The following is a 14,370-nucleotide window of genomic DNA, read 5'->3' as shown; positions in this document are numbered from 1 at the left end:
GGTGTCTCTGGTGGCATGTGTATTTCAGGGACGGGTCAGCAGCGACCACCTGTTTCTGCAAGCAGGCCCCAGAGGAGAACCAGCTCACTAATGAGTCGCTGGGGGAGGAATGGATCCCTCACCGTCAGATTGAAGAAGGGGAGAAGGAATTCCATGTCCGAAACTGCCAGGTAGGCTTGTGCCAGTTGGGGAAGGGAGAGTTTACCTGTCTTCCTCCTACTGTAGTCACTAAAGAAGACTTCACTAACCTTCTGTCCTGAAATCTCAGCCATAGTGGGTCTGAGCTTGCCACATCAGAGAAATGGGGTATTAATCAAGACTTTTACAATTGCAGGTGACAGAAAGTCCATTTAATCTCGTTAGGCCAAATGGAGACTTGATTGGCTTATCCAGGCAGTTGTAAGTGGGGCAGGACCACGGGAGCCAGACAAATACGGTCAAGACCTTTCTTTCTTTCTCATCTCTGCTCTGCTCGTTGGTCTCGTCTGCAAACTGGCTTACCTTGTGAGGTTAGAACCATAGCTCGTGACAGTCTGAGCTTGCGCATGTTTCAGCTCCCCCTCTGAGAGAATTAGGCTCTTTGGGGGTTGTCTTCCAGTCGTCATACCTGCCTCAAGCTGCAGGTTGAAAATGAAAAACCCTGGGGGGAGGCTCCTAGACTGGGGAGAGATTTCCCCAATGGGAAATTCCCATCAGAAGTACATTGATAGATTTGAGGGGAGCACAGTCCTCAAAGGTCAGGGTTAGCGGGCAAAGTAGGAGCAGATGAGTGCTAGACAGACAAAAGCAATAGATGTATGTTGTTGATAGGCACGTAGAATCCAGCACTAGGTTGATTCAAAAACACTCTTGCTCCTTTTGTGTTCAAGGTGCTTTCATATGTGTTGTCTTATTCGGTCCTCTTGACACCCCCGTGGGGAGGTGGGTAGAGAGTCTGTATGGCAGTGCTGACTGCAGTGAACTGTTAGGTGGTGCTTATGTGAGCTGCTAGGAGGTTGCTGAGCCTTTCTCGGGATGTGGAACCCACAGTGCTTGCTGAGATGTGGGTGGGCAAGCTATCCCTGCATTCTTCCTTGGCTCTGTCGGAGAGTGAGATCCCTGCTGGATGATTGTGCGGCGTTCCAGCTCCCACCAGGACTGTCTGTGTTGCAGGTGCATCAGAGGGTAAGCGAGTGTGCACGGGTGTTGAAGATCCTGCAGGAGGTCACTGCTGGGCAGATCGTCCTCAACATCTTGCCTGGCGGGTTGGATCTGATGACTTTGAAGGTATGGCAGCCATTGGTATGACCCTGAGCACACATATTCATCAGGACTTTTTTGGTGACAAATAACAGAAACCTAACTCATTAGCTTAAACCGAAAGAGAATTTATTGACTCAAGTAAGTGGGAAGATCCAAGGCAGACAGGCTTCAGGCCAGTGTAGCTAGATCCAGGGTCTCAGACATTGTCATCAAAGCCCTGGCACTCTCTCTACCTTCTCCTGGCTCAGTTCCACTCCTGTGTGTGTGAGCTCCATTCTCACTGCACACCCCCCCCCCCCCCAATTAGACAAGAAAGATGTTGCTGGCAGCCTGAACCTGTGTTTTTTTTTAAGTTTGCTTATTTATTTTGAGAGAGAGAAAGCACAAGCAAGGAAGGGGCAGAGAGGGAGGACGACAGAGGATCTGAAGCAGGCTCTGCGCTGACAGTAGAAAGTCTGACACGGGGCTCAAACTCACGAACCACGAGATCATGACCTGAGCCGAAATCAGATGCTTAACCTACTGAGCCACCCAGGCGCCCCACCCCAAGCGCTTTTTCAATTCAGCTCCAGATTTAACAGGAAGAGAGATTCTGTTGCCTCCACTATTCTGGGAAGGCCGTGGCCCTGCTTGGGTTACTTGTCCCTTCTAGATCTATCACTGTACCAGAAGGACAGTTGTTAAGTGGGGCAAATAGATTGGCCTGCCTCGGTTCTACCCCACTTCTGGGTCAGGGGAACCTGAGCACCAGGACTGGCAGCCCTACAGGGCCACACGGATAAGGAAGAGATGTTTCGGTCCCCAGAGGAAGGGCTGTCGAGCCACAAACAACCTGCGTCCACAGCAGGCTAATTCCTTCCCTCAAGGGGATCTCAGAAATCCTCCCAGGAGGATAGAAATTGTCTTGGCTGTGGAATCTGCTGCCTATGAAGATACATTCCCAACCCCCCTATCTTTCCCACCTGATTTCAAAAATAGCTCAGGCTCTATTTAGACCACCAAGAAATCACACAAAAGCATGAAGAAAAAAATAGTTTTTTTACATTTTGATGTTTGTCCTTCCAGTTCTTTTATTTATCTATCTATTTATTTACTTATTTATTTTGAGAGAGAGGGAGCCTGCAAGCAGGGGGAGGGGCAGAGATAGAATCTTAAGCAGGCTGGTGCTCAGCACAGTCTCCATCTCACAACCCTAGGATCATGACCTGAGCTGAAATCAAGAGTCGGACACTCAACTCACTGAGCCACCCAGGTGCCCTAGGCTTTCTAGTTCTTTTAAAATGCATAACGTATACGTATACATTTTTAAAAGCAATAATGTTATCATTTAATACAAGCTTTTGTATGGCCCTTTTTTTTTTCCACTTAGCAAAATAGTCTGAATGTTGTCTTATGCCAGTGAATATTTTCTAGGGCATCATTTTTAATAGCTGTGTAATATTCCATTGCATAAGTGAGAATGGTGTATGTATATATATAAAAAAATAACAATTACTACCTTATGAGTACTTACCGTGATGAGAGCCCTTCGCACAAACTTATGTGGGAAGTATTATCTCTTTACATAGAAAGAAACCAAGGATCAAAGAGACTAAGTATCTACCCAGGGTGACACAGCTAAGTAAGTGGTAGGCTCAGGCTTCAAACTGGGGCTTTTGGATCCCAAAGCCTGTGCTGTGTGCCCCAAAACCTTACTACAAAGTACCTTTTAGGGGCACCTGGGTGGCTCAGTCAGTTGAACATTCGACTCGATTTCAGCTCAGGTCGTGATCCCAAGGTCATGGGATTGAGCCCCACCTCGGGCTCTGCACTGAGCATAGAGCCCTGCATGAGAGTCTCTCTCTCTCTCTCTCTCTCTCTCTCTCTCTCTCTCTCTCTCTCTTCTCTCTCTCTTTCTCTCTCTTTCTCTCTCTTTCTCTCTCTTTCTCTCTCTCTCTCTTTCTCTCTCTCTCTCTCTCTTTCTCTCTCTCCCCTCCCCCACCCCTCTCCCCCCACCACTCTGGCTCTCTGTATAATAAAAATAAATGAAAAAGAAAATACCTCGTAAAGGCTCTAGTAGCGTCTTCCAGGGCAGAGTATCTGCCTGGATGCCCAGTTGGCAAGGCAGAGATCTGAAGCGCTTTACCAACTGTTTGATGTATGTCATCAACCCCCACTAGACAAGCAGGGTCCTGGGCACTGAAGTGAAGGGCTGCACGCCTGTGAGCCTAAGACCAACATTAGGCAGGCTGGAGTTTAGTTCGATTGTTGTATTTTGGAGAAATACAGAATAAGAAAAGCTAAGAACGTTTTCGTCTATCAGATTACAATCTGAAAATTGATTACTCACTCTTGTTGGCAAAACTGTGGGGAAGTAGAGATTACAGATTGCCCCATGCAGGGCAGTTTGGCGATACTTATCAAAAGCACAAATGCACATATTATTTGACCCACCAGCGTCCACTTCTTGGAATTTATTCTATAGATACTTGTATCCGTGCAACATGATGTACGTACAAGGTTAATCATTCCACTGTTGTTTGTAATAGCGAAAGCTTGATAGTATCCTAAGTGTTCTCCAGTAAGGGAAGTGGTTTAATAGATTATGGAACAATGGATGTATTAGTTTTGGGAATGTTAATTGCTGTAACTTGTAAGTCCCAAATCTCAGCAGCTTAACACAATGGAAATTTAATTCTCTCCCACGTAAAGTCGAAAATGGGTGCTCCTATGCACGAGCTAACTCAGGGATCCAGGCTCCTTTCAGCTCATAGCTCTACCCTCTTCCACTTGTGAAACTCAACTCCACTGTGTGGAGTTGGAATTGGAAAGGGTGTAGAGGTTTGTATGAAACACTTTTTATGGGCCAAGCTTGGAAGTGGAGATATCGCTTTCGTGCTCATTCGTCGGCTAGAACTCGGTCCCAAGGCCACATCCAACTGCTGGGCAATAGAGTCTAGCTGTCTGTCCAGGAAGAAGACAGATTTGGTGATCAGCCAACTGTCTATGCCATGGTGAAACTCATTGTAGCTGTAAAAAGGATAAGGAAGGTCTTTATGTACTAATATTATTATGTACAAAGGTAAGACACAATGCCGCTTGTATAAAAAGGGGGGGGGGGTAGTATAGAGTCACATTTACCTGTATGCATGTAAGTAAGCTCTGCAAAGACACTGAAGAAACTTACCCGTGTAGGGATAGGTGTTGGGCAGCTGTGGGAAAAGGGAACGTGGTACACGGGTGACTTTGCTATATACTCCTGATTTTAGGGATTTATAAATATATTAACCTATTTAAAAAAGCTAAAGTGGGGGCGCCTGGGTGGCTCAGTCGGTTGAGCGTCCGACTTGGCTCAGGTCACGATCTCGCGGTCCATGAGTTCGAGCCCCGCGTCGGGCTCTGGGCTGATGACCCAGAGCCTGGAGCCTGCTTCCGATTCTGTGTCTCCCTCTCTCTCTGCCCCTCCCCCGTTCATGCTGTGTCTCTCTCTGTCTCAAAAATAAATAAACGTTAAAAAAATTAAAAAAAAATAAAAAATAAAAAATAAAAAAGCTAAAGTGGCCACCAGCCAAGTTGTTGGTCGGAAGGTACTGAGCAAGGGGGGAGAATTTGGATACAGAGCCTTGGGTTAGGAATTGGGGAGAGCAGGGGAGAGCATGGGAGCCGGGCAGAGGCTGGACAGCAAAGGCTAGAGAGATTTTCCGAGCCCCTTAGCAGGCAGCTGCAGTGGCTTTTTATATAACCAAGCCCTGCAGGCTTCTGTGGACAACCAGAAATAGATAACTTGCGGAGCATGTTCGAGTAACCAGACTCACTGCTAGAGAAACGTCAGGACAGATGCCCAGAGGAAGGAGAACCTGAGTCTGTTTTTGGATGAGCACGCCTCACTTCAGAGGAAAATGACAGGTGGCAGGAGCTTTCTGTTCTGTCCTCGGCTTGGTGCACGTGTCAGCCTGTTGGACTGGCTGTAAGGCAGGGGTCTAGAGGCCAGAGACAGTTCTTGTTCTTAACGTGCTCTTACACTGATGGGTCAGCGTGGAATCACATCATTTATGCCCATTCATTTATCCGTGTGTGTGTGTATATATATATATATATATATATTTTTTTTTTTTTTAATGTTTATTTATTTTTGAGAGAGAGTGAGAGACAGAGCATGAGCAGGGAAGGGGCAGAGAGAGAGGGAGACACAGAATCCGAAGCAGGCTCCAGGCTCTGAGCTGTCAGCACAGAGCCTGACGCGGGACCCGAACTCACAAACCACGAGATCATGACCTGAGCTGAGGTTGGATGGTTAACTGACTAAGCCACCCAGGTGCCCCTGTTGGTATATATTTGAATGTCTCCTCTGGTCCAGGTGTTACAGGCAGTATGATTACAAAAACAAAGGTGGAAAACATAGTTTTCAGAATTCCTGACTACAGAAAGCTGTTCAGCCTGGGGAATGCCTGACTGGCCGCTCTCCGGTGAGCAAGAGGTTCTTAACATGCAGTTGGGAGCTCACCCACTGTACTGTGCTCCCACATCACTCTCACTCTTTGCCTCTTGCCTCTGAAGAATTCCCAGAAAAGCAACCCCTCGTTTCTGATTTGGCTCAGTTCTCTGCTTTCCTCAGGGCAGCATCAACATGAGCCGCGTGGCTGTGATGGGACATTCATTTGGTGGGGCCACGGCGATACTGGCTTTGGCCAAGGAGACCCAGTTTCGGTGAGTTTCCCAGCAATGCTTCTGTGAGCACACACCATTCATTCAGCGTGTGTTTGTCACACAAGAGTTATATACTAGGCACTGTTTTGGGGGCTAAGGGTTCAGTGGGTCTAAGATTTCATGGAATTATGTTATTGTGGGAGGAGATGGACTAATAAACAGTCAAATCCCCAGTCCCCAAGTGTAGTGAAGCAAATAAGAGGCCGATATGCCAGAGTAATTGGAGGTTTTTTGGAGAAAGTGACATAAACCAAGACTTAACAAAGAAACTAACCATATAAAGGTCTAGGGGATCATTCTAGGAAGAGGGAACAGCTAATGCAAAGGCCCTGAGGTAGAAAGAAGCTTGCTGTGTCAGTGTGGGAGAGGCACAGTGAGTGAGGGGGAAGTGGCTCAAGATGTGATCAGAGAGATAAACAGGGGCTAGATCACAGGGCCTTTTGGCCACAGTGAGGGAGTTCGATTTTATTCCAGGTATGATGGGAAACCGTTGAAGGATTTTAAGCAGAAAAAAAATCTTTATTTATTTATTTACTTATTATTTTATTTTATTATTTATTTATGTATTAAACTAATTGCTACACTCCACATGGGGCTCAAACTCATGACCCCAAGATCAAGAGTCACATGCTCTTCCTGCTGAGCCAGCACCACCCCCCTCAACCCCGCCCCGAGAAAACTCTTATTTACACTTGTAAAGATCCCTCTGGCTACTGTGTGAAGAATGGACTGTAGCAGGACAAGACTGAAAACCAGGAGGCTAGTTAGAGGAAAGCTATTTCAGAGTCAAGGTCAGAGGTGATGGGTTTGCATTAGGACAGAGGTGGCAGGATGGAGAGATGTGAATTGAGTCAGGATATATTTTAGAATTTTCAGGACTTGGTGATGTATGAGGTGAAGGAAAGAGGAGTCAGGTTTTTCATTTTTGTATACATCATCTGAGTGGGAGATGAATGTCCTTCATTGATATGGAGAAGACCGGAGGAACTTTGGGGGTGGGGTGCTAATCTTGGGGCCTTAGTTTTGCCCCAGGTGACAGATTACTGCTTGCCACACTGGCCATGTCTTTGAGTTGTGGCATCGAGGAACCTTTTCCTGACCTCCCATGCCATGCATGCTGTGGGCTCACATAGCTCCTTGTGCCGTCAGGGCACTAAGCTGCATTTCGTTACCTTGTCTGTTCTGTCTCCCTTTCTAGACTGGGAGCTCCATGAGAGCAAGAACTGTGTCATTTATCTCTGTATCCACAGCACAGAGCTAAGCACATAGTAGGTACTCAGTGAATGTTGAATGAATGAAGTACCTTCTGAGTAACCCAGGTCAGCAACCTGAGTAGATCCAGGAGAAGGTCTGACCCTTGCTCTCAGTCAGTTTAAAATGTAGAAGAGTCTTTGGTGACAGGTAAAACTGATCTCTACCCAAGATCCTAACTGAAGTGTCTGGGCCCTGGTACCCCCTTCCTGGCTTTCTGAGCTTTTGTCCCCCTGAAGGGAAGAACCCTGCCCCTTCCCCCTCTACCCTAACTACTCTTGCCTGGGTTTCTGCATGGCTATTCCAAATGTCTGGTTCCATGACAGGTGTGCTGTGGCTCTGGATGCTTGGATGTTTCCTCTGGAACATGACTTTTACCCCAAGGCCCGAGGCCCTGTGTTCTTTATCAATGCTGAGAAATTCCAGACAGTGGAGAGTATCAACCTGATGAAGAAGATATGTGCTCAGCACGAGCAATCCAGGATCATAACTGTCCTGTGAGTAAGCCCCAGGGTCATGATCCCCAGTGTCCTCGCCATTTGCTACCTAGCTGTGGCTCTCTTAGTTTCTTCTACATTATCCATAAGTTCTACCCATTAATACAGCACCTGAGTACTTCCTGAAGTGCAAAGCCTTATTCATTCCTTTAGGATTTCCTATCTGTCCCTTTCCACTTAGCTCTATCTACAGCAATTCCTTTACTAGTTTATATGACTCGATGACAGGATTTACCTGTTGCTTTCTGGAACAGAAAGCAACTCTTTCCCCCGGAGAGGAAAAGTGTGGGTCAGGGTGGACTCCAGAGATCTCGAACCTCATTTGGGAATTTTACCGAGTCTTTTGAAGACTGTAAATGTACTAGCCCTTCGACGTTCAGGAGATAGGCCTCAGGAGACCTTGAATACCTAAATTCAGATACCTTCCACAAACCATCTATATTCTGCCCAAGAGAAACCACACTCTTCACTTCCATTGCTGGCACTATCAGATGGTTTTCTTTCAGGAGCCATTTTTCACAGAAAGAAAATTTTCTGAGTGACTTTGAGATACGTACCGTAGCTCGTAAGTAGCACACAGTTCAGGTGCAGGGCTGAAGGCTCACTGACAGATCTCTGACTTGCTTCCGCCCCACACTCGAGCCTCACAGAGCCTAATAGCACAGGCGTCAAGGATCCCACGTTCCGTCTTAGCAAGACGACAAGTAACTACGTGTCACGGGCCTTTGCAATCGCTCAGGTAGTTGAAACGCTAAGTCCGAAGCGCTCATGCTAGGAGTCTGCCACCCTTGCTCATCTTGGCGGGGCTGTCTCCCCGAGGGCCAGCCCTCCCTTTGGCTGTTGATCTCATGGCAGCGTGACAGTTTCCCCAAGCCAGTCAGATTGAGGGTAATGGTGGGAAGGGAGGTGAGAGCAGTCAGGAAGGGGATGATTTAACTGTTGGCAGTGTATCACTTCTTAAACCGAGCGCTGGGTATCCATTATGTTTATTCGTTACACTTTTTCGTGTGCCTTAAGTAACACATTTTTTTTTTTTTTTAAGTCAGTTTTTCTGCATGATATCAACCAAAGTTTGGCATTTAGGTTTTCTTCCCTCATTGAATTGATTAGGAAATTGAGTTGGGAGCAATAGCCCAAAATGAACCTACCGAGAACTTTTCACCTTCGAATTAAATGTATTTGATATCAAAGAACTTAAATTCTAATCCAGAAACCCTCTTTTATAAGCATTTGTCCTCACTTGTCTGATTACTTAAATGAAGACAGGGGATTCCTTTTCCTGTTTACTTTGTGGTACATTTCTGAAGAAAGAGGAGCTGCCATGTTTTGTGAATGTTCAGGAGTCACGTGAAAGCCATGGTGTGGTGGTTTGTCATGACATAGGAATGGCCGGTGTGGCAGACCTTGCTTCCTCACCCCTGCGCCTGCCCGCTCCAGCTAACTCCACCCTTCCCTGCACCGTCAGACGTTGTGTTCTAGGGGCCGAGGCAGCTTTGAAGCCAGGCACCCCTGTGTTCAAATCCTAACCCTGTCCCTTGCTAGCCGTGTGACCTCAGGCAGTTCCTTTCCTCGGATTCCGTCAAAGGGGAAATGCTTCCCTTACGAGACTCATGTGAAAATTGAGATAATGCACATAAAAAAGCTCACACATGGTGAATGCTTAACAAATACTAGTATGCCTTAACCTCCAGACCCATCCCGGTTACTTGTTCCTCTTTTCCTCTAGTGGTTCTGTTCATCGGAGTCAAACTGACTTTGCCTTTGTGGCTGGTAACTGGATTGGTAAATTCTTCTCCACTCAAACCCGTGGGAGCTTGGACCCCTATGAAGGTCAAGAGATTATGGTGAGGGCCATGTTGGCCTTCCTGCAGAAGCACCTTGGTAAGGAGAGAACTGGGGTTTATGGGGAAGCCATGGGGTCCCTTAGATTTCCCTGCACAGTGGTCTATACCGACATATCCCACATCAGGACGATTTATGGCACAAGGAAAACCTGAGCGAAGGAGAGAGTTACGTAGAATTACAGAAAGAACACTTAGCTGAAAGTTCGGAGACCCTGACTCTGTCTCTTACTACCTGAATGAACTTGGCTTCATCATTGAACTCCTGAGCCTTGGTTTCCTCACTGTAAATCGAACATTCACCTCTCTCTACTCCATTACTTGGGTCCTAACTCATTATCACTCACCTCATGTGGATTGTGGAGGTTATAATGATAAATGGGCTAAATTCGTGGAAGTGCTTTAAACGAAACAAAGCACGGAAGGCCTGTGACCAGTGTCATACATCACAGACCAGCTAAATGGCAAGGCCTGTAGAGGTCATCGGTCCATCCTCCCACCCAGAGGAGATGGCCCCTTCCCTGCCACGTGGAGAGTGTGCTTCTCTGAGGGTCAGCCCTCTCTGCCTCTCCATTTTAAGACTGATACCCTAGTTAGGCTTGTTTTGGTTACAAGGACTAGATATTGACTCAGTTACCTCAAGAAGAAAAGGGGAGTTTATTGATGAAAGTACACCCAGCCAGGTGGGAAGCAAAAAGTTACAGGAACCCGAGTAGGACTGGCCTCTCTCTCTCTCTCATCTCTCTCATGGGCTTAGCCTCATTTCCTCTCATGACATCTCTTTCTCTTGGCTCCAGTCTGTATTTTGCTTATACTCTACTCTAGTTTTTCTCTTGCCAATAGCCTCTGCTTGTTCAGTTGCTGGTCCCTCATAGCTCCAGTCAGCTCGAACCACTCATGGCTCGGTCTTTCTTCCTTGCGGCCCCCTCCCATCTTTGGCTCCCGCTGCTCGCTGCCATGTTTCCTCGAGTTTCCCAGACCGGATTCCCAAGAGAGACAGCTTGATTCTACCAGCTCATCTTTACCTAGCAACGCATCGTAGGCCACTGTCCAGCTTAGGCCCAGAGCTCTGGATCAGATGTCCTTCTCTGATCCACCAACTGTTGTGCTAGCACAGTGCCCTTCAGAAGGGAGCCAGGCTGGCCTGGGTTTCCAAGGTTCCGCCTCACCCCAGCCTAAGACCAAAATGTCCTACTTTGTGACTCCTCCCACTTCCCCTGATCATCCCCTCAAGGGCTACCCAGAGGGGCCCCCGACCCCTTGCACATGGCAGGTCTCCCGATACTTTAAGTCCCCTATGGTGTCCTCTCTGAGTTTCCTGGTCAGTAAGCTGAATGTCCCCGGTACCTGCGCCTGTTCCCCGTGCAGCTCCCCGTGTGGCCATTATTATCCCCTTCGGATGCACTGTTTGTCACCACACCTGGGTGGTGCCCCGACTTGAGCAGCCGGTTGCGGTACAGCAGCACCGTCACCTCTGTGCTCTGGACACTAGACTTCGAGTTGCGTGGCCTGAGCGCATTCACAATTCCAACCGTTGCCTAACAAATTCGGCTTGGATTGAGTTTGCTTTTAAGACACATCTGTTCTGTTACGAGTTTATTGACTTTTTGAACCTCCGTTTGCATTTCGAAATTTATGCCTGTTCATTTTCTCTTGCTCATTGTGTGAGCCATTATGCCTGCCTGGGTTTAGAGACTTCCAGGGTTAATAGAGACCTTGGAGCACCACCTGTCACCTCCTAGGAGAAGAATGAATCCATGACTCTAGACTTTCATGGAGACTGACTACATGGTCCTCAGTCCACTTTCCCCATTTCCTACTGGCACCATGTCATTAGGTAAGAGCTAAGTATGACAGGGGAGCCTACCATGGCGTGATTGGTATTTCCGCCTTTAATACCAATGTCTGGTGAGCTAAGGTACTTATTACGGAGACCACCAGAAGAGGAGACGGAAGGGAGGCAAGCCCTACACTGAAGGGAGATTACTGAGGATTTGCATTATGCCAGGCTTTCCACTGAATACTATAGATTCAGTATGAGGTATAATCCTGAAGATGACCCTCTCCGGCAGGTACTTTTATTATTAACTCCATTTTATAGGTGAAGATAGGAAGCTTAAAAAATTTAAGTAATTTGTCCAAGGTTATCTGGTTATTGAGTGGCAAGGCCAGAATGCAGCCCAACTTGTCTGATTCCCAAGCCCACGTACTTAGTTGATGCACTGTTCTGCCAGTGACTGATGCCCACGATATATGCGCTCAGTCTTGGGGAGACACAGAGGGCAGGCGCCTGGCTGATGGAAGGGAACAGACAGCCGAGGAAGGAGGCTCCCTAGACAAAGTGATGCTTGTCTTGAATCTTTTTTTTTTTTAATTTTTAAAAATGTTCTTACTTGTTTTTGAGAGAGAGACACACATACACAGAGCACGAGTGGGGGAAGGGCAGAGAGAGAGGGAGACACGGAATCTGAAGCAGGCTGCAGGGTCCGAGCTATCAGCACAGAGCCTGATACGGGGCTCAAAGTCACAAACCACAAGATCATGACCTGAGCCGGAGTCAGAGGCTTAACTGACGGAGCCACCCAAGCACCCCTGCTTGTCTTTAATCTTAACCGATGAGTACAATTCTCCAGGCAAGAAAGGGGCAAGGATCTTCTAAACAGAAGGCGCAGACGCTTGTATGGTCAGTTTTGAGAAACTGTGTTTAGAGTATCTGGCTCTCGGGGGCACCTGGGTGGCTCAGTCGGTTGAGTGTCCGACTTCGACTCGGGTCATGATCTCACGGCTTGTGAGTTCGATCCCCACGTCAGCCTCTGTGCTGACAGCTCGGAGCCTGGAGCCTGCTTCGGATTCTGTGTCTCCCTCTTTCTCTGCCCCTCCCCCGCTCACACTCTGTCTCTCTCTCTCAAAAATAAACATTAAAAAAAAAAAAAAAAGTATCTGGCACTCGGGATAGTGAGTTGGTGGAACATACAGGCAGAGAAGTGGGCAGAAGCCAGAGGAGAAGCCATGTACTTGCTGAAATGAGAGTGGATTCTATTCCCCTGGCCGGGGACTGTCATGATCAGACTTGTGTGTGCGAGCTGGCTGCATCATGGAGGACGGGCGATGGGCCTGTCTGAAGCTCTGGCATAAGCAGACGAGAAGAGATGACACAGGGTCCGAAAACACAAAGGCTCTCACTTGGAACAGTTAGCTTTGCAGCGGGAGAAAAGCATTTTGGTGGCCACACAATACATTGGCACACGGGAAACTAAGCTGAGTTGCAGTGAGCTGACCCTCTTCTGGCTCCTACAAAATACCTCTGGGAGGGCATATGCCACTGATCCGGGGATATTCTTTCTCTTTGTTAAAAAGATTGGTGCTTCTGGGGCACCTGGGTGGCTCAGTCATTTGAAGGTCTGACTCCCAATTTCGACTTGGGTCATGATCTCACGCTGACAGTGTGGAGCCTACTTGGGATTCTCTCTCTCTCTCTCTCTCTCTCTCTCTCTCTCTCTCTCTCTTTCTGTCTCTCTTTTTCTCTCTCGCAAGATAAATAAATAAACTTGGGGCGCCTGGGCGGCTCAGTCGGTTAAGCGTCCGACTTCGGCTCAGGTCATGATCTCATGGTTTGTGAGTTCGAGCCCCACGTCGGGCTCTGTGCTGATAGCTTGGAGCCTGGAGCCTGCTTCGGGTTCTGTGTCTCCCTCTGTCTCTGCCCCTCCCCTGCTCATGCTCGCTCTGTTTCTCAAAAATAAACATTAAAGAAATTTTAAAAATAATAATAAATAAACTTTTAGGAAGATTGGTGCTCCTTTCCAGTGAACTACAGGTAGCTTCTGTCTCCACCTAGTGCTCCTCTCTACCGCTCTCCCAGAAGACTATTTCACATCTTCTCCTTTGCGAACCTCTGACACCCTCCCCTACCCTGTCTCTCAGCTGATTAACTTCGCCTCCCACCTCACTGAGAAAATGGAAGTAGTCAGGACTTCCTCGAAATCCCAGCACCTCGTCTACCCACCTTCATGCCTATGCTCAGCTCTGCGGCCGGTTCCTAGAGATTCCCAGTCAGTTGTCTAAGGCCACCCCTCCACTCACGTACCAGATTTCCTCCTTTTCCATATGCCGGCAGTTTTTTCCTCTTTATCTTCCATCATCAGTTTTTCCCTCTCTTGCTTCATTTCACCCTGAAATTTCTCTTTAAAGATACCTCTCTGGGAGGTGCCTGGGTGGCTCAGTCGGTTGAGCTGCGAGTCTTGATTTCACCTCAGGTCATGATCCCAGGGTCGTGGGATCGAGCCCTGAGTCAGGCTTTGCCCTGAGCATGGAGCCTGCTTAAGATTTTCTCTCTCTCTCTTCTACCCTCTCTTCTACCCTCTCTCTCCCTCTGCCCCACTTGTGCTTTCTCTTTAAAAACTAAAAAAAAAAAAAAAAAAAAAAAAAAATTAAAGATCTCTCTTTTGACCCCACTTTCTCCCCTGTCTTCACCCCTTTTCCCTGTTCCTCCTAACAGCAAAACTCCTCAAAGAAGAATGTCCGTCTTCTCTTTCTCTGGTTCTTGTGTTCGCATTCTCTCTTTTTTATGTATTTATTTAGTTTAAAACATTTTTTGTTTATTTATTTTGAGAGAGAGAGAGAGAGAATGGGGGAGGGGCAGGGAGAGGGGGAGACACAGAATCCAAAGCAGGCTGCAGGCCCTGAGCTGTCAACACAGAGCCCGACGTGGGGCTCGAACCCACGAACCGTGAGATCATGACCTGAGCCGAAGTCGGCTGCTCAACCGACTGAGCCACCCAGGCGCCCCTCGCATTCTCTCTTGAACCCATTCCAGTCAGGCTTTTGCATCCCAGTTCCCCATGAAAACTGCTTTT

At 47.6% G+C, this 14,370-nt stretch overlaps 1 protein-coding gene across 3 annotated transcripts in view; it reads left to right on the top strand.

Annotated features, from left to right (window-relative positions):
- Positions 1-14,370, top strand: part of PAFAH2 (platelet activating factor acetylhydrolase 2) — a 64,281-nt gene that overhangs the window by 15,441 nt on the left and 34,470 nt on the right. For all 3 annotated transcript variants that reach the window (XM_042951583.1, XM_042951582.1, XM_042951584.1), the window contains exons 6-10: positions 29-170; positions 1,153-1,266; positions 5,837-5,928; positions 7,506-7,676; positions 9,403-9,557. In XM_042951583.1, coding sequence (XP_042807517.1) covers positions 29-170; positions 1,153-1,266; positions 5,837-5,928; positions 7,506-7,676; positions 9,403-9,557 — 674 coding nt within the window. The remainder of the gene's footprint in view (positions 1-28; positions 171-1,152; positions 1,267-5,836; positions 5,929-7,505; positions 7,677-9,402; positions 9,558-14,370) is intronic.

The sequence above is a fragment of the Panthera leo genome, chromosome C1, assembly GCF_018350215.1.
Source record: "Panthera leo isolate Ple1 chromosome C1, P.leo_Ple1_pat1.1, whole genome shotgun sequence".
In the NCBI taxonomy this organism is placed as follows: Eukaryota; Metazoa; Chordata; class Mammalia; order Carnivora; family Felidae; genus Panthera; species Panthera leo.
The sequence above is the reverse complement of the archived record's forward strand: the minus strand, read 5'-3'. Positions and strand labels throughout refer to the sequence as shown.